Source organism: Balaenoptera borealis, assembly GCF_965194805.1.
Source record: "Balaenoptera borealis genome assembly, chromosome: 15".
Lineage (NCBI taxonomy): Eukaryota > Metazoa > Chordata > Mammalia > Artiodactyla > Balaenopteridae > Balaenoptera > Balaenoptera borealis.
The window spans coordinates 9,329,011-9,349,361 of record NC_138871.1 but is presented as its reverse complement, the minus strand read 5'-3'; the positions used below and the strand labels follow the sequence as shown (position 1 = coordinate 9,349,361).

General features: G+C 40.8%; 2 protein-coding genes across 15 annotated transcripts in view; one reads left to right on the top strand and one right to left on the bottom strand.

Moving 5' to 3' along the window:
- FER1L5 (fer-1 like family member 5) overlaps window positions 1-20,351 on the top strand; it is a 341,943-nt gene that overhangs the window by 221,177 nt on the left and 100,415 nt on the right. The window lies entirely within an intron of this gene.
- The window catches only part of KANSL3 (KAT8 regulatory NSL complex subunit 3), a 72,164-nt gene that overhangs the window by 14,931 nt on the left and 36,882 nt on the right, over window positions 1-20,351 (bottom strand). For 4 of the 14 annotated variants that reach the window (XM_082357104.1, XM_082357100.1, XM_082357107.1 and 1 more), the window contains one exon: window positions 13,574-16,112. The exons of 8 other annotated variants lie outside the window; for them this stretch is intronic. In XM_082357104.1, the coding sequence (XP_082213230.1) occupies window positions 16,092-16,112 (21 nt within the window). In that variant the 3' untranslated portion in view covers window positions 13,574-16,091. Of the gene's footprint in view, window positions 1-13,573; window positions 16,113-20,351 lie in introns of those variants that run through there. 2 more of the 14 variants (XM_082357098.1, XM_082357106.1) reach the window with 1 other exon arrangement.

Sequence of the window (20,351 nt, the reverse complement as noted above, 5' to 3'; positions counted from 1 at the left end):
GAAATACTATACAACATTAAGAATGATCTATTGATATATGGAACATGGATGAACCTCACATAATGTTGAAAAAAGCCAGACACACAAAAAGGTACATGATTCCATCATTATAAAGTTTAAAAACAGGCAAAACCAATTTATAAGTGGTGGAAGTCATGAAAGAAATTACTCTGAAGTAGGAGGGGGACAGTGTGGTAGTGTTCATGTGTTGGGAAAATTCATCATTACTGTACACTTTCTACTTGTGCACTATTCTGCATGTACATTGTATTTGAATTAAAAGTTTACATTTTAGAAAGTGCCATGTGGAATCGCTGCATGTCAGAGACACTCTTGTACCAGAAAATTGTTTTAGGGCTTCCTTTGTCTCGAGTGGGCTCCATAGGAGGTAGAAGACTTTTCTGTCTGCCCCCTGGTATCCAGCTTCCCAGCCCATGAGACAACAAGCACTCCCAGAGTGAGGCCACAGTCTAGAGAAGCAGTAGCAAGTACTGCTCAGAACCAGCTCTGCCACCTGCTGTTAGGCCAGGGTCAGTGAAACAGAATGGGCCCTTTTTGAAGACATTTTGGTCTTACCCAGCCCTCCACCATGAGCTGTGTGGCCCTGGAAAATTCTCTTCCTCTCTCCAAGACTCAGATCCCTCCTCTGGAAATTGAGGGAGGGTACCAGATGCCAGAGATCACCAAAGCTCACCTAAGGCACTTAGTAAAATGCAAATTTGGGATTTCCCTGGTGGTCCAGTGGTTAAGAATCCGCCTTCCAATGCAGGGGACACGGGTTCGATCCCTGGTCAGGGAACTAAGATCCCACATGCTGTGGGGCAACTAAGCTCCCACGCCACAACTACTGAGCCCGCATGCTCTGGAGCCTGAGTGCCACAACTAGAGAGAAGCCCACGTGCCACAACGAAGAGCCCACACACCACAACAAAAGATCCCGCATGCTGCAACTAAGACCTGATGCAGCCAAATAAAATAAATAAATAAATAAATAAATGAAAATAACTAAAAAATAATAATAAAATAAAATGCAAATTCTGTGGCACAACCCCAGACCTGAATCAGAAGCTACGAGAGTGGGATTTGGTCATATTTTAAATCCCAAAATAATTCAGTGAGCCAGGTGTGTGGAAAACATGGCAAGGCATCATCTCCAAGGACCCTACCAGCTGTTATTTATCTGACATTTTGCCCCCATGGTTCTTGGGGCTCAGGGTTCTGGATCACAAAGACTGAGACAAAACAGCCCCTATCAGATGCGAGTTACCTTGGACTCTAATAGGTAAATTTAATTCATTTGTATTTACTATAATTACTGTAATAGGACTTATTCTGTATTTTCTGCTTAGGGTATTTCTCTCTCTCTCTCTTTTTTTCTTCTTTCTTACCTTCCAATAGATTTAGCAAAAAAAAATTTTTTTTTCTTTTTGGTTGCACCGTGCAGCTTGCGGGATCTCAGCTCCCCAACCAGGGATTGAACCTGGGCCACAGCAGTGAAAGTGCCAAATCCTAACCACCAGACCACCAGGGAAATCCCTAGCAAGTTTTCTTTTATTGGCTTAAAAAGATTACATTCTAATTTTGTTCTTAGGGTGGTTAATTGCCTTAATATCCATTCTCATATTCATATACCCTCATCGTCATCTTAACATCTTCCCAGAACAGGACAAGTGCTTCAGCGTGCTTTACATTTCCTTTTATCTCTTGCCTTATATCTGATTTTAGAGGAAAGCTTTCAGCTTTTAACCATTAAGTATGATGTTACTTGTGGGTCTGTCATAAACTACCTTTATTATGTTGAGATATGTTCCCTCTATATCAACTTTGATGAGAGTTTTTATCACGAATGGATATTGAATTTTGTTAAATGCTTCTTTTGCATCTATCGAGATGATCATGCGATTTGTATCCTTCCTTTTGTTGATGTGGTGTATCACACTGATTGATAATGTGAATAATGAACCATCCTTGCATCCATGGAATAAATCCCACTTGATCATAGTGTTTGTTTCTTTTTATACATAGTTGAATTCAATTTGCTAATATTTTGTTAGGATTTTTGCATTTCAGAATTATATTCATCAAAGATATTGGCCTGTAGTTTTTTTTTCTCTGGGGCAGTGTCCTTGTCTGGTTTTGGTATCAGGATAATTGTGGCCTCGTAGAATGAATTTGGGAGTGTCCTCTCCTCTTCAATTTTTTGGTATAGTTTGAGAAGGATAGGTAGTCGCTCTTCTTTACATGTTTGGTAGAATTCCCCTGTGAAGCTATCCATTCTTGGAATTTCATTTGCTGGGATTTTTTTTTTTTAATTACAAATTCAATTTCACTATTAGTGATCAGTCTGTTCAGTTTGTCTATTTCTTTCTGATTCAATCTTGGAAGATTTATGTTTGTAGAAATTTATCTATTTCTTCTAGGTTGTCCAATTTGTTGACATATAACTGTTTGTAGTATTATGATTTTTTTGTATCTCTATAACCTCTCCTCTTTCACTTCTTATCTTATGTGAATCCTCTTTCTTTTGTACTTGATGAGCCTGGCTAAAGGCTTATAAATTTTGGTTTACTTTTCAAAAAACCAGCTCTTGGTTTCATTCATCTTTTCTATTGTTTGTTTGTATCTTACTTATTTCCTCTCTGATCTTTATTATTTCCTTCCTTCTGCTGACTTTGGGCTTTGTTTGTTCTTTTTCTAATTACTCTAGATGGTAGGTTAGGTTATTTGAGATATTTGTTTCTTGGGTAAGCCTGTATTGCTATAAACTTCCCTCTTTGAGCTGCTTTTGCTGTGTCCCATAGATTTTGGAAAGTTGTGTTTTGTTTTTGTTTTTTAAAATTTTTAATTATTTATTTATTTATTTTTGGCTGTGTTGGGTCTTTGTTGCTGTGCACAGGCTTTCTCTAGTTGTGGCGAGTGGGGGCTACTCTTCATTGTGGTGCATGGGTTTCTCATTGTGGTGGCTTCTCTTGTTGCGGAGCACGGGCTCTAGGTGCGCGGGCTTCAGTAGTTGCGGCGGGCGAGCTCAGTAGTTGTGGCTCGCGGGCTCTAGAGGGCAGGCTCAGTAGTTGTGGCACACAGGCTTAGTTGCTCCGCGGCATGTGGGATCTTCCCGGACCAGGGCTCGAACCCGTGTCCCCTGCATTGGCAGTTGGATTCTTAACCACTGCTCCACCAGGGAAGTCCTGGAAAGTTGTGTTTTTATTTTCATTTGTCTTGAGGTACTGTCTGATTTCCTCTTTGATTTCTTCATTGACTCACTGGTTTTTCTAGATCCCACATGTAAACAATATTATACAGTATTTGTTTTTCTCTTTCTGACTTACTTCACTCTGTATGACAGTCTCTAGGTCCATCCACGTCTCTGCAAATGGCACCATTTCGTTCCTTTTTATGGCTGAGTAATATTCCATTGTATATGTGTACCACATCTTCTTTATCCATTCCTCTGTTGATGGACATTTAGGTTGCTTCCATGTCTTGACTATTGTTAGTGCTGCAATGAACATTGGAGTGCATGTATTTTTTGGAATTATGCTTTTCTCCAGGTATATGCCCAGGAGTGGGATTGCTGGGTCATATGGCAACTCATTTTTAGTTTTTTAAGAAATCTCCATACCGTTCTCCATAGTGGCTGTACCAATTTACATTCCCACCAACAGTGCAAGAGGGTTTCGTTTTCCCCACACCCTCTCCAGCATTTACTCTTTGTAGATTTTCTGATGATGGCCATTCTGACTGGTGTGAGGTGATACCTCATTGTAGTTTTGATTTGCATTTCTCTAATAATTAGTGATGTTGAGCATCTTTTCATGTGTTTGTTGGCCATCTGTACATCTTCTTTGGAGAAATGTGTTTAGACAATGATCTAAAGACACATTTAGATCTTCCACCCATTTTTTTTTTTTAAGGTGGACGTCAGTTAAGGGAAACTTTTATTGAAAGTCACAAAAGAATTTAGAAAAGTAGTTTTTCCAACCACATTAAATATTTAGATGCAATTTAAATAAAAGACTGTGGACAATTCATTCTCATTGGACTTATTTTTAGCAAAACTTTTTACTCTCACTTTTGTTTTCTTATTAGTTATCTGTTGTATACATATTAGTGTATACATGTCAATCCCAATCTCCCAGTTCATCCCACCACCACCACCCCCGCCACTTTCCCCCCATGGTGTCCATACGTTTGTTCTCTACATCTGTGTCTCTATTTCTGCCTTGCAAACTGTTCCACCCATTTTTTGATTGGGTTGTTTGTTTTTCTGATATTGAGCTGCATAAGCTGTTAGTATAGTTTGGAAAACAATCTCTTGTCAGTTGCTTCATTTGCAAATATTGTCTCCCATTCTGAGGGTTGTCTTTTCGTCTTGTTTATGGTTTCCTTTGATGTGCAAAAGCTTTTAAGTTTAATTAGGTCCCATTTGTTTATTTTTGTTTTTATTTTCATTACTCTAGGAGGTGGGTCAAAAAAGATCTTGCTGCAATTTATGTCAAAGAGTGTTCTACCCAGGTTTTCCTCTAAGAGTTTTATAGTGTCCAACCTTACATTTAGGTCTTTAATTCATTTTTAGTTTATTTTTGCGTATGGTGTTAGGGAGTGTTCTAATTTCATTCTTTTACGTGTAGCTGTCCAGTTTTCCCAGCACCACTTATTGAAGAGGCTGTCTTTTCTCCATTGTATATTCTTGCCTCCATTGTCATAGATTAGGTGACCATAGGTGTGTGGGTTTATCTCCGGGCTTTCTATCCTGTTCCACTGATCCCTATTTCTGTTTTTGTGCCAGTACCATACTGTCTTGATTACTGTGGCTTTGCAGTATAGTCTGAAGTCAGAGAGCCTGATTCCTCCAGCTCCATTTTTCTTTCTCAAGATTGCTTTGGCTATTCGGGGTCTTTTGTGTTTCCACACAAATTGTAAAAATTTTTGTTCTAATTCTGTGAAAAATGCCACTGGTAATTTGATAGGGATTGCATTGAATCTGTAGATTGCTTTGGGTAGTATAGTCATTTTCACCATATTGATTCTCCCAATCCAAGAACATGGTGTATCTCTCCATCTGTTTGTGTCATCAGGTGCATATGTTTTAATGAGTGTTATATTCTCTTCTTGTATTGATCCTTTTATCATTATATAATGTTCTTCTTTGTCTTTTGCTATAAACTTTTTAAAAAGTCTACTTTGTCTGATCTCAGTATTGCTACCCCAGCTTTCTTGTCATTTCCATTTGCATGAAATATATTTTGCTATCCCCCTCACTTTCAGTCTCTGTGTGTCTTTAGCTCTGAAGTGAGTCTCCTGTAAGCAGCATATAGATGGCTTTTTTTTTTCTTATTCCAATCAGCCACCCTACACCTTTTGATTGGAGCATTTGGTCCACTGACACTTAAAAGTGATTGATAGGTATGAACTTACTGCCATTTTGTTACTTGTTTTCTGGTTGTTTTTGTAGTTCTTCTGTTCTTTTTCTTCTTTATTTTCTTCCCCTGCGATTTGATGATTTTCTTTAGTGGTATGCTTGTGTTCCTCTCTCTAGTTTTTGATTATCTATTGTAGGTTTTTGATTTGTGATTACCATGAGGTTCATACATGTTGACCTATACCTACTTGTTTGAAACTGGTAGTTAAAGTTCAAATACTTGCTAGAAGATCTACATTTTGTGTTTTCCTCACACGTTTTGTGTTTTTGGTGCTATATTTTACATCTTCATGTCTATTCCTTAATTGTTTACTGTAGTTATTGTTTTACTTCTTAGTCTTCATAGTAGCTTATTTAGGTGGTTGATTCACAGCCTTTACTATATATTTGCCTTTATTCGTGGGATTTCCCCTTTCTGATAGATTACTTCTTCTTGTAGCCTTTTCTTTTCCACATAGAAAGACGCTTTAAGGTTTCTTTTAGGGTTGGCTTAGTATTGATGAACTCTTTGTTTTTGCTTGTCTGAGAAGCTTTTTGTTTTTGTTTTTAATCTTTCCTTCAATTTTAAATGCTAATCTTGCTGGGCAGAATATCCTACGATTAGGTTTTTCCCTTTCAGTGCTTTAAATATATCATGCCACTCCCTTTTTACCTGAAGTTTCAAAAAGATCAGTTGATAGTCTTATGGAGGTTCCCTTGTTTATGACTCTTTCTCCCTTGCTGCTTTTAGAATTCTTTCACTTTTGCCATTATTAATTATGATATGTCTTGGTATGGGTCTGTTTGGGTTCATCTTGTTTGGGACCCTCTGTGCTTCCTGTACCTGGACATCTATTTCCTTCTTTAAGTTCAGGAAGTTTTCAGCCATTATTTCATCAAATACATTTTTGACCCCTTTGTCTCTCTTCTCCTTCTGGGATACCTATAATGCGAATGTTGGTATCCTTGATATTGTCCCAGAGACTCCTTAAACTGTTCTCATTAAAAACTTTTTTCTTGGGACTTCCGTGCTGGTGCAGTGGATAAGACTCCACACTCCCAAGGCAGGGAGCTCGGGTTAGATTTCTGGTCAGGGAACTAGATCCCACATGCATGCTGCAACTAAGAGTTCACATGCCACAACTAAGGAACCCATGTGCCGCAACTAAGGAGCCCGCAAGCCACAACCAAGGAGGCTGCAAGCCGCAACTAAGGAGCCCACCTGCTGCAACTAAGGGGCCAACATGCTGCAACTAAGGAGCCTGTGAGCTGCAACTAAGGAGCCAGCGAGCTGCAACTAAGACCCGGTGCAACCAAATAAATAAATAAATATTTTTTTTAAAGTGCCATTAAAAAATTTTTTTTGTTGTTTTTGCTCTTCTGATTGGATGATTTCCATTATTCTATCTTCCAGATCATTTAGGCATTCTGCATCACCTAGTCTGATGTTCATTCCTTCTAGTGCGTTTTTCATTTGTTATTGTATTCTTCAGTGCTGATTGGTTCTTTTTTAAATTTTCTTGTTCCTTGTTAAAATTTTCACTGCGCTCATCTATTCTTTCCCCTAATTCAGTTAGCATTCTTATTACTAATGCTTTGAACTCTTATCTGGTAGATTATATTTCATTAGTTGTTCTTTGGTTTTTTGTTTTTTTATTTCTTCTTCTTTCATTTGAAATTCCTGTCTTCTCATTTTGCTTAACTTTCTCTGTCTCTATGAAATTAGGTAAAACAGTTACCTATCACAGTCTTGAAAGGGTGTCCTTACGTGGGTGTGTCCCTATACAGTTTGCATGTGCCCAGTTGCTTTGGTGGGAGAGCTGGATCTGACGTGAGCAGGAGTCACATCTTCCCTCAGGGTGTGTTGGCAGCAATCACCTTGGTAGGAGGTGGGGCTGGAGATGAAGGGGCTAGAGCCAGGGCTTCTCCTCTGCTCAGTGGCCAACATCACCCTACTGGTGGTGGGGGCAAGTCCCAAGTTGCTGAAGCAGAAGCCCTGAGGGTCAGGTCCAAGCTGGCTCTGTCCCCTCTAAGTGTGTGCTCTCCCTCACCCCAGCATTGGCACCTCTACCCCAGAGAGAAGCAATGCTGGAGCGAGAGGGGCTGGAGCAGGCCCTTGGCAGGGGTCAGGGCATAGGCTGGGGTGGTCCTAGCAGTCAGAGTTCTGGACTACTCTTGATCTGCTGCCTCTGCAAGCACCAGTAATGGCTGCCATTGCCTTGTTCAGATGCCGTGTTAGGTCTGAGCCAATTCCATCCCCCACAGCTGCACAACGTCCTCAGCCCTGGCAGCTTTCACCCTAGTAGAGAGCTGTACTGCGGAGTAAGCAGGGCTGTAATGGGCACTCAGCTCAGACTGGGGCGTGTGCTTGGGCAGTTGCAGGAAACCAGCCAGAGCCCCAGGCAGTTTCGATCTGCTTCCTCCACCTTGTTTTGGGAGTAAGCAAGCATGTGCACACTCTTCACGAGTGGAGTCTTGGTTTCTTACAGCCTTGCTGTCAGTTCCACTGGCTTTCAAACCAGCTAAGGGGACTTGTCCTCCCAGTGTTGGGCCCCAGGGGCACCTAATGTGTAGTCTGAACCGCACACTCCCCAGGGAGGATCTCTAAGCCCATGTAATCCTCCTCCTCTTGTGTCTCCTCCCAGGGGTACAGGTCCCAACCCAACTGCTTCTCTTTCCTTCCTACCCAATTCCATGTGGATCTTTCTTGCAGTTAGTTGTGTGAGTTTTTCTGCCAGTCTCCAGTTTGTTTTCAGTGAGAATTGCTCCACGTGTAGATGTATTTTTTATGTGTTCATTGGGGGAGGTGAGCTTTGTGTCTTCCTACTCCACCACCTTGGTATCTTTGTTTCTGAGTACTTTTAAATATTTCTTTCAATGTGAGTCTTTATGTGGCATACTTTTGAAGCCTTGTATGCCTGAGAACATTTTTATCATGTCCTTACATTTAAATTCTATGCTCTTTTCCTTGAATGCATAAAAAGTATTAATGAGTGACTCGAATCCAAGAGTCATGTTGAGATGTGTCACAGCAGTCTGATTTTGGTTCAAACCTTGTGGTGCATCTGCATTTTCTCCATGGAAGCCTTTAAGATGTTCTATCTTTGACTATAATATGTATAGATGTGGGTTTTCCTTATTGCTCCGTTTGGGACTCCATGTGAACCCTTTCAAACTGAGGCCTATTTTCTCTTAATTCCTGAAAATTCTCCATTCTTTTAAAAATTATTTCCTTGGTTTTATTTTCATTTTTCTCTCCAAGACTCTTAATTGTGTTGTACTATTTCTACTTCTACTCTGTATATTTCATGGCTTTACTTGATGCTTCCTGGAAATGTTCCTAATTGTAGCCTTCCAAGCCATTAATACATTCTTTAGCCATATTCCTCCTACTTTTTATCCCATTATTATCTTGTTCTAATTTTATCTATTTTTTCCAAATTCTATATATTATATTTCCCACAACTAAGATTTCTATCTGGTTCTTTTTTTATGTTTTATTATTGTTGTTACATCTGGATAATTTCTAACCTTAACTCCACATATATTAATCATATATTAACTTCTTTGTCCATCTCTTCCAATAATCTTCTTCAGAAGGCATATGTTGTCCAGCATGCTGCCTTTTTCATAAGGTGATTGTCTCTTCAACTGTCTAGATATTTAGGGGTTGGTGTCAAAGAAGGCCAAGCGGGGAACCAAAACTTTTGTTCCAATGAATGGGATGAGGCCTCCAACCTCTATCCCTACTGTGTTATGGGAGATTATATGGTTGGGCTGGACAAGCACCCCACCTCGAGGTAACAAGTCACGCTCCCTTCCCAACTGGAGTGGCATCAGCAAAGGCCTATGGGAGAGTCAGAACATTCGCCACTGCCCAGGAGTAATGACACATAACCCCTGCTGGTGTAAACCGAGGCCATGTGAGGAAGAGTAACGAGGTACCCCCTGCCCAGCTGGATTAGCATCAGCAGAGGTTAAGTGGGGAGCTGAAATTCTCACCTCCACACAGCAGTAAAGAGAAGCTCGCCTCCCACCCCAACCCCAGTGTCAATGAAAGCTGAGTGGGGATTCGAGACTTCCATCTCACCTAGCAGTATCAAAGCAGCTCCCTCTTTATCCTACCAGAGCAGTCTCAAACAAGGCCTGCTAAAACAGATGATTTAAATAAGATCTAGAGTTTCACAGATAATACACAAGACATCAGATTTCAATAAAAATCACTTAACAAACATACCAAGAACAAGCAAAATCTCAGCTTAAATGAGAAAAGAATCAACAGATGGTAAACACTGTGATGCCGTCGATATTAGAACTGTCGAACAAGAATTTTAACGTAGTGATCATAAAAATGCTTCAGTGAGCAATTGCAAACACACCTGAGACAAAAGGAAAAAAACATGCTTAGCAAAGAAATAGAAGATATAAAGAATAAAATAGAAATTTTAGAACTGAAAAATATAATCACCTAAGCGAAAAACTTGATGGGCTCAATAGCAGAATAGAGGGGACAGGGGAAAGAATTAGTGAACTTAAAGACAGACAATAGAAATTACACAATCTGAAGAGAGGGAAAATAGAGCAGGGGCAAAAAAAGGAAGCGTCTCATGGCCCCGTGGGAATGTTAAAGATCTAACATTCATGTCATTGGTGTCTAGAGAAGTGGAAAAAGAGGGTGGGGTTGAAAAATAATGGCTAAAAATTCCCCAAATTTGGCAAAAAAGCGTTAAGCCTACAGATTCAAGAAGCTGAGTGAACCCTAACAAGATAAGCCCAAAGGAATTCATGCCAAGACATATCATAGTCAAGTCTGAGAATTAAAGAAAAAAAAAATGTTGAAAGCACAAAGAGGGAACCAACACCTTACCTATAGGATGAAAAATCAATTTGAATGATAGCAGATTTCTCATCAGAAAGCAAGGAACTGGCTTAATATTTCTGAAGGGCTGAAAGACAAGAATGGCCAACTCAGAATTTTATTTCCAGAGAAAATATCCTTCAGTAATAAGACACTGCCAGATGAAGGAAAATTAAAAACTTTTGTTGCCAGCTGAACTTCTTGAAAAGGACGGCTAAAGGAAGTTCTCTAAACAGAAAGGAAATGGTAAAATTAGGAGCCTTGGAACATCAGGAAGGAAGAAAGAGAAATGGAAAGAATAAAAATATGTAAATACAATAGATTTTCCTTCTTTTGAGTTTTCCAAATTATGTTTGAAGCAAAACTTTAGAACATTGTCTAACATGGTTCTCAACATATATACAATTGTATTAGAAGTGGGAGAAGGTAAAGGGACAAAAAGGGAGGATAGGCTTCTACACTTCACTTAAACTGGTAAAATGTGGATACAAGTAGATTGTAATAACTTATGTGTATATGTAATGCAACATTTAGAGAAACCACTGAAAAAGCTATTCAAGGAGATACATTCAAAAACACTAGAGATAAATCAAAACAATATTCTAAAAAAAAAAGTTCAAGTAAATCACCTGAAGGCAGGAAAAAGAAACACAAAAACAAAAAACAGAGAACAGAAAACAAAAACTAAAAATGGCTGACTTAAGTCCTAACATATCTACAATTACATTAAGTAAAAAGTCTTAAAAAAACACCAATTAAAAAACAGGAGATTGACATCAGATGTGACATGTGAATGTCAGATAAACTTCAGGGCAAAAAAAACTACCAGATACAGAGAGACATTACATAATGATAAAAGGGTCAATCCACCAAAAAGACACAGAAATCCTAAATGGTATGCACCAGATAACAGAACTGCAAAATACATGAAACAAAAACTGGAAACAGACACAGACAATTCCACAATTATAGCTGGAAATTTCACCACTCTCTCAACAACCAATAGAACAACTTGACAGAAAATCAGCAAGGGTGTAAGAACTCAATAAAACCAACAACTGACAGAATTTTATCAACATTTACAAACAACTCCACCCAACAGAATACCTTTTAAGCCTACAGAAAACACCAAGATAGACCATCAGATCGTGGACCGTATTACAAACCTCAACAAATTTTTAAAGACCATAATAAGGTATCACAACACACCTATGAGAATGGCTAAAACAAAAAAACAGAGATAGTATCAAATGCTGGAAACTGGATCTCTCCTACATTACTGGTGGGAATATAAAATGGTACAGCTACTTAGGAAAACAGTTTGACGGTTTCTTTAAAAAATAAAAACTTACTACATGACCCAGTAATCACACTCCTGGGCGTTTGTTCTAGAGAAATGAAAACTAATGTTCATACAAAAACCTGCTTATAAATGCTCATAGCAGCTTTATTTGCAATAGGCCCAAATTGGAAACAATCAAGATGCCCCTCAATAGGTGAATGGTTACAGAAACTATGGTACATCCATTCCATGGAACATTCATATTCAGCAGTAAAAAGAAATGAACTACTGAAACACACATCATCTTGGATGGACACCAAGGGAATTATGCTGAGTAGAAAAAAAGCCAATCTCAAAAGGTCATGTACTGTAGGATTCTATTTATACAATTCTGTGAGATGAGAGAAGATTAGTGGTTGCTACAGGTTAGGAATGGTGAGGGGAAGGGGATGGATATGACTATAAGAGTAGCATGGGGGAGATCTTTGTGGGGATGGAATTTGTTCTATATCTTGACTATGGTTACTGGGATAAAATGACATAGAACTAGACACACATATTGTACCAATGTTAATTTTTGGTTTTGATATTGTACTATACTTATGTGAGCTTTAAGTACTGCGGGAAACTGGATGAAGTGAACATGGGACCTCCCTATGCTATCACTGTAAGTTAAACACACACACAATCACTGTAAGTTACACACACACACACACACACACACACATCTAAATAGCCCAAGTTTGTTTGAAATCCCTTCTCTCTTAGAAAGGCAATAATATGAACCATACGACTTCATCCTCTGGATGCTACTATTAGACTGGGGTAAGAGAGGATAAGAAGTACCAACCCGTAAGTGGGACTGAGCCAATCAGGTTCACTGTGTTCAGAATTTGAATTGAAAGACAGAAAACTGGCCATTCGCAAAGGGATGAAAAAAATCCTGTGAAAACAAGATCAAAACTGGTCCCTGGCCATTCCAAGTCAGTTGACGTCATGCGGCAAGAAGCAGAAACTGTCAGGCTGCCTGTCAGAGAAAATGTCAATGGAGAGAATATTCCCTTTTAGAACTAATATGGGTGGTGAATAGTTTCTGCTTCTTGCAACCATCAACCCTGACTAAAACATATACTGTAGAGAGGAAGATTAAAAAGGTAACCAAATTTCTTCTGCATCGTAATTTGCTATGGCCCTGTCCCTATACTGCTAAAGTTTAAGACACCTATCATTTAAACAATCTGATCCTCATCTCTCACTTCATCTGACCCACCCAAATCAGTGAGACCAGAGTTGAAAGTGAGGGAAAGATCAGGTCTCTATTAAGGATGGAAACAAGAAGAGCTCATGCATACTAGACCCTCCAACCAGTATATCAGAACTATAGTTTCCACCCATAGAGGGTTCCAATGCTTAATGCAGAGACCTGGAATTTAAGGATAAGAAGGAAGGTCTTTTTGGATACAAGTTTACAAATAATGTGGAGGTTGGAATTCATTCATTCATTCATTCATTCATCTCTAAGTCATTATTTATTTATTGGAGGGCGTAGAGGTATAGGGATTTCAATCTCTCAAGACCAAAGGTGAGGGACCCCACCTACTGACTCAGGCATAGCCAAGAGCCCACCAGGGCAGCAATAATCACTCTAGGCTTGGTCGGAGGTAAACTGAAAGGGGTCACCTGAAGGGCAAGCCACCATCTCCTCACCTCCTGTGCTCATCTCCACTTCTGGTCTCCCATCTCAGAACCCCAGCACAGTGCAGAATAGACAAACAGACACTGGTATCAGATTGCCTGGGTTCAGTCCTGCTTCTGCCACTTCCTGCTGTGTGACTTCTCTGTGCCTCAGTTTCCTCACCTTACAAGTGAATTACCTTAAAGGGAATTACAGTACCCACCTCATGGCTCCAGGCAACAGTAAGATGATCACTGGAATTACCACAATATTTTAGCTTTTATTTTCTGTGCCACTCAATTGGGTGGTTACCAGAATAAACATAAGAAGTCAACTAAAAATACATTGAGGCAATCCAAATTTGTTTTTGTTTTTTATTGTTTTGGCTAATGGAAGAACAGAACCATCACAGCAGCTCAGCTCTATAACCCATCCAGCCCAAGATTGTTCTAGTGGTAGAGCCAAGGACAGACAGGTCTTCCTCCATCAGTGACCTCTTCTCAAAACAAGGACATCTTCCATAGGGCATCAACATGCATCTGTCATCCAAGAAATCAACTAAAGCCCTCTTCATCCTTCTACACTTTCGGCCAGTAGTATCACCTTCTGAGGTTATGGACTCCAGGTTTGCTACATGGTAGGGCAGGGGAAAGCTTCCTTTTACGCCTCAAGAAGTGTGGCTGGAGAAGTATGGAATTGGGGAACATGACTGTACAGACTTCAGCCACTTCCTCCTTTAGCCTGTCCATCCACGGTGCAGAAGAATCAATGTTCTTACAACTTCCCTTCTCGTTTTGGCATTCTTTAAGGTGTACAACCCAAGCCTCAGGAAATCATCCATGGGAAGCATACTAGGATTTACGCAAACGCAGGATGATGCGTTAGTTTCTCCTTTGGCCCCAGCACACACGGGGCCAGCATCTTTCAGGAGCAGCCCCTCCAGTGCTGTCTAGACGGCACTCTAAGTCATGAATGGGTTGTTCAGGAACCTCTGTCCTGAATGATTCCTAAAGCTTCATATACTCTCACAGTTTCACTGTCCTCAATTCCTATTGGTGTGTTACTATCCTACCTGTAAAGTTATTAAACCCCTGACACTGGATGTCTCTTTCAGATTTCGTATCTTCCTCAAACTTACTAAATGCCTCCTGAATTTCAGAAAGCAGTTACCTGCCAGCTAGTACAGGGACGCAGCCTAATTCTGTGTGAATCACTGCTGAGACCAGCTCTGCAGGAGGTCGGGGAGGAAGGGTATGGTGTATAATCTGCCCACTCCACTCCTATCATATACACTCCCCTGGCCCTGCCTGTACCACCCCAAACTGCCTTGTCTGAGACTCCTGCACGCTGTGTACTCCCTCCTGGCTGCCACTCATACTAGAGATGAGGCTCCTGGATTGAATGCAGGTGGCCTGGTTTGGATATACGATGCACTACGGGTCAGGACCGTGGACCTCAAGTCCAGCCATGGCACGCTGTGGGCCCTCCCTGCCTTCAGTACAGATACTGAAGAGTTATATCTGGGTTGCCTTATTTATCGCCTTGGCTGGAAACGTTCTAGAGTAGGGAAGGGAAAGGAGCCTGCTCTGGAGGATAGCTTGTCAGCCAAATCTAAAATACTTTTGCACACAAATATTGTGAGGAGGTAAGGAGGGGCTCAGAGCTCCATCTTCAGTGATCACTTCTCCAGGGACCTCCACCTCCAGGGCTCAGGCTGGTACCAAGAGCCCTGCACAGCAGAGTCAATACCAGTAATTTTCCCACTTCTAAGCAAGAAGACAAAAAGTTGCACAGAGCTGAAACAGAAACACTGAAGCATGGCCTTCGTCATCCTGATGCCTGAGCTTCACGGGACGGCCAAGATGTTAACTTAGCAGTTATCCCTGTTCCACTTCCAAGCACTGGAGACAGAAATTTCAGGGGCTGGGGTTTCTCTCCTCTGGCTTGGCAAATTCTCCTCATCTCCAGTTGAATCAACAGCTCCTTAGGTACCAGATGCAAAGCCTCAAGCCCAAATCGTTTTCACCACTGACATGTCCTTCAAGCCACTTCATCTGCTGTTCCCTTCCTCTTCTTCAGCCTTTCTGGACCTGCAGGCTTTCTGGATACATGAACTGCCCAAAGCATGATGGAAAAAAGAAAGAAGCCAGCTTTCACCTCCTGGCGACTGCTGGTCCCAACATGTATAGGTGGCCAAAGGGACTGAAAGATGACAGCCCAGTTCTCTGTGCCCTATCGTAGGTTTGAAATGAGGAGCTCCCAGGTCTCAGCAGGTACTCAGTATCCAATGTGGCTCCTAAGGAGGGAGCTGCACGGGGAGCACTCTCCCATGGCTGCTTGGTGAAGGCAACAGTGATGTACAAAACAAGCCCTTCTGGCACTGAACCACTGGCCAGGGGGCCAGGATGATCCCGGTCCTCAGCATAGGGCTCTCAGTCCCAACTCCTGCAGCCCCAGACCACATGGACGTCTCCTCCCAACTTGGCACGGGGCAGTACAGACTTCGAAGAGGAGCTCCTTTATTAAAATGCAGTGAGCAGTCCAACACTGCTACTTGGGTCAAGTTACAGCTAATGCTGGGGAAGAAGTGCCTCCAATCCATACACGGCCAGATCTGCTGAGGACCTGGAGATTCTGGGAACCAGATCTGCAGATGCTAAAGGACAAGGCCCCCCTTGCCAGCGCCATATCACCTTGTCTAATGGTTACATAAGACCCAGAGGCCCAACCCTGAAGACAGTTGGCAGAGAGGCAAAAATGACTGTCTTAAAGAGGTCTTCAGACAAGTGTACAGCTCAGCAGGACAGCACACGTGCCAGGCCTCACCGTGCAGGAGCCGTCACCAACCTGGTAAAGGAGGACATATCGCATGGCATCTTCAGGGCGCTGGAGGCAGGCGCTGTGGCAGGAGAGGTAGGGAACAAGGGTCAGAAGTTTGCCAGGTTAACACATACAGACCCTCTGACCCAATATCCCACTCCTGAGAATTTATCCCGAAGAAATGATGCTCAATAGGGAAAAAGCTGGATGCACAAGGATATGTGTTCTAGCAGCCAAGTGATGAATAGAACATGGACTCTGGAGGTAGAGACCCACCTCTACTACTTTTTAGGGCAAGTGACTTACATTCTCCGAGTCTCCTTTCCCCCCTCTGTGAGACAGAGAAGACAGCACCTCCTCCCCAGGGTTGTTGTGAGATTAAATGAGACAATCTGCATAAAGCACCTACAGTCTGTGTTCCACCACAAACACTAGCTCTTATTATTACGTATAAGAACAAGAAAAGAATGCAGGAAAAAGGAAATAGGTGAATCGTTAAGGGTGATAGAGTTGAAGTGAAGTTTTCCATGACTGTACTGACAATATCATTGTTTCTGGTCTTGTCCATTTTTTAAGTGCTGTGGAAGATGCCATGAATTGTTGAGCCCTGCAGCTTAGGAAGAAGGAAGCAAGCAAGGTAGAGAGAGTTGGCCTTTCTTCACAAAGGTTTTCCCCACCTCTCTAGATTTCACCTTTGGAAAACTCCTAAGAGGTCTCTGAGGATACAATAAAGGGGGGAAGAAGGACACAGGAGAGCAGGGTTTGACAATCAAAACTGGAAAGAATCCGCCTCCCATCTGTTCACGCTGCCCAAAGGTGGGCTGTGCACAGGTGAGCACTCCATCCTGACCAGGAGGTCTCCAGAGTGAGCCCGCTCGCCCGGGGCTGCTTCAGGAGCAGCTAGAGGCTGCCTGCCAGCCTGACAAGGGCACTGTGTGGCCAGAGAGGAGAAAAACCTTGTGATCACAGTCAAGGAGTCCATCCCCAGGAGCCCGCGGCAGGGCACAACACAGTCTCTGTCTCTCCCCTTCCTCCTGCAGCTTCTCAGCCTAGGCTGTACATAATGGTCCAGTTCCGTAAAGGAAACACACGGTAAATATTCATCACCGCCAGAAACAAAACACATAATTAAGTGCTTGCAAAGACCTTAGAGAAGTCTAGCCAGTGTTTACAACTGTTTTTCATTTTAAATTCATTCTCTCCATAAATATTACAGTATATAACCCAAAAATTTAAAAAAGGTTATTTTTCAAACTTACAACCATTATCACACATTAAAAAGGTTAACAATTCCTTAATATCAACAATTATCCAGTCAGTGTTCAAATTTCCTGGTGTCTTATAAACATCAAAAATGGGTGGTTTGTTTCTCAACCTTTAAAAATGTATATTCCCAGCAACTGAGGACACTCTGAGACAGCCCCTACTATCCCACCACCACAACAATCACTGACTTATGCCAACCTCCTCACTAGACTAGATGAGAAAATGCCCAGAGAAGTCAGGTGATTTGCCCAGGATCACACAGCTAGCTGAAGACAGAGGGCCTATGCTTTCCCTGATATCACATTGTCTGGTAGTCTGAACACTGAGGTAACTGTTAGACGCTTTTGAGTCAGCAAGTCTTAATCTAATAACACCTCCTTTGTCTAAAAGAAAACAATCACCACTAGAACCCTCCTACTAATTTTATACACCCATTTTACTGAGATAAAAACTGAGCTCTCAAGTTAATACCATCAGGTAGAAGTCAGATTTTGATCTTTATTCTGTACTTCAATTTAGCCATGGAAAAGGATTCTCAATGACCTCTACTCTTCTCAACTCTAACTAGCTCCCCCAGGCCAGAGCAAGCTGAAGAGGACCACCTAAGAAGAGAGGAGGAAGAAACTCATGGTGGGGATCTGTGTTCTAGCTGTGCCTCAAATGTGGCACCAGCAAAGGATAAGACTGCCTGAAAATAGGCCCAAATAGCTTTATAGGTCATTTCCGTCAAACCATCAAGAAACTGATAATTTCTGTGCTATATAAATGTTTTGGAATATGAGAAAAAAAATGTTTCCCATCTCATTCTATAAGGATAGAATTATCTCTTTTCTACAACTGGACAAGGAAAGGATACACACAAAAAAGCAAGGGTGGAGAGGAAGACGACTATAGGCTAATCTTACTAATAAACATAGAGGTCAAAATCCTAAGTAAAATAAAAGCAAATCAAGACTAGACATGCTTTTTTCCTCTGAAGCACTTAGCTTCTTTCTTTTTTTGTTTTGTTCTCCTTTGATGGAGTTTTGTTTCCTATACATGCACAATAAATTTAGGTATATGCAAAACAAACAGAATAGGACATACTGAACAAGTACTGAATCTGGAATTTAGACAGTTCGATATTAGGAAATCTTTGAAAGTAATGCATCATTTTAGCTGATTAAAAGGAAATGTTTATACTCATTCAGCTCATTTGATTCCAAAAGGGCAATGAACAAAATTTAAAACCCATTATCAAGAGAAAGGAAGAGAATAAAGATTATCTTAGCAAACTAGAAACATAATTGATATACTTCCTTAACTTGAGAACCTGCATTATCAAACAATAATAAGCTTGTGTACAAACAGACAGGTCAAGGGTACAGAACAGGCCCTGTGTGTACAGTAATCTAGAATGTGAGAGCAGCTGATTTCAAATGAATAGAGGAAGGATGAATGGACTCATCAATAAAGTTAGATCCTTACCTCACTTAGCATAAAAAAGTAAATTCCAAGTGGACTGAACAACTAAAGGTGTAAGCAGATGAACAAAAGCAATATAAGAAAACACAAAAACAGAGTTTCAGTATGGGATGATGGGAAAGTTCTGGAGGTGCATGGTGGTGATGGCTGCACAACAATGTGAATACATTTAATGCCACTGAACTGTTAGCCGAGAAAAGGGTAAAATGGTAAATTGTATGTAAGTAAATTTTACCACAGTTTTAAAAATAAAAATTTAAAAAAACACAATAAGATTATATTCTTGCAATGGGAAGAGCTTTCTTAAGACACAAAACTTTGGAGTCATAAAGGGAAGAATTTGAAGATTTAACTACATAAAAATTTTTAATGCCTGTTTGATAAAAGATCCAGAAACAAAAATTAAAAGACAAGCACTTAATACTTCAACAGAGAGGAAAAAAAATATAAGCAATTAACTGGAATAAAATATACGCAATTTGTATAATAAATAAAGGATTAACACCTGCATATATAAAGCTGCTATGAATTAAAACAGATACAGGATATGACAAACAATTCATAAAAGAAGACACACAACCTCATAAGTAATCAAGAAAATACACATTAAAACAATTTCATTTTTCACCTATCAAATTAATAAAATAAAAAATACTGATTTCCACAACTGACAAAGGCATAGGAAAAGAGATACTCTCATCACTGTGGCTTGAATTGTGAATGAGCAAACCTTTTGAAGGGCAATTAGTCAGCAGCTAGCCAGATGTTAGATGCACAGACCCTCCACTTACTGGTCTCTAACCTGTAGAAATCTCCCAGAGGTACACAAAAATCACGAACAAGAGTATTCGCTGTACCATTATTTACGATATCAAAAACCAAAATATAACCCAACCCTCTAACGGGAGCTGATGAAATACATTTTTGTACATCCACCCAGTGAAATATTAGGCAGCTACTGACAAGCAATAGATAGGTCTCTATGTAATGAACAGGGAAACATGTTTTATAAAAAAAGGCTAGTTACGAAACAGCCATACTCTGTGATCCAATATTTGTCAAAAAAATAAAATAAAATAAAGTACTTTGTATAGAAAGAAGAATCTAGAAGAATGCATATCAAGCTACCAACAAGGGGATATCATCTCTGGGAGTGGTATCATGGGAAATTTTCATTTTCTAAATTATATTATTTCTGTAATGTTTGCGTTATTTAAAATAAGTGATTGCTTTTGTAATTTAAAAAATAGGGGATAAAGTAAATAGAAACACCTCCGCCTCTCTGCACAAAGGCAGGGAACGGTAGCTATGATCCCCATGATTGCCAGGGAACCACCTCTGTGCAGTATCTTCCCCTACAGAGGAAGAGGCAGAAGAGCTCCTGAAACAGCTGGGAAGGGACAGGTGCCCAGCTCCCGGGCAGGGCTGGTGTGGTGGGAGTGAGGGGACAGGGCCAGGCCCTCAGTCAGGGCGGCCTGCACAGCACCGGGCCCCGTGCAGGCGGCCTCAGCTGAAAAGTGGACACTGAAGGAAAGGACATGCACTACTGGACTCAAACTATTTTTTTCTTTAACCTCTGATCTTTGGG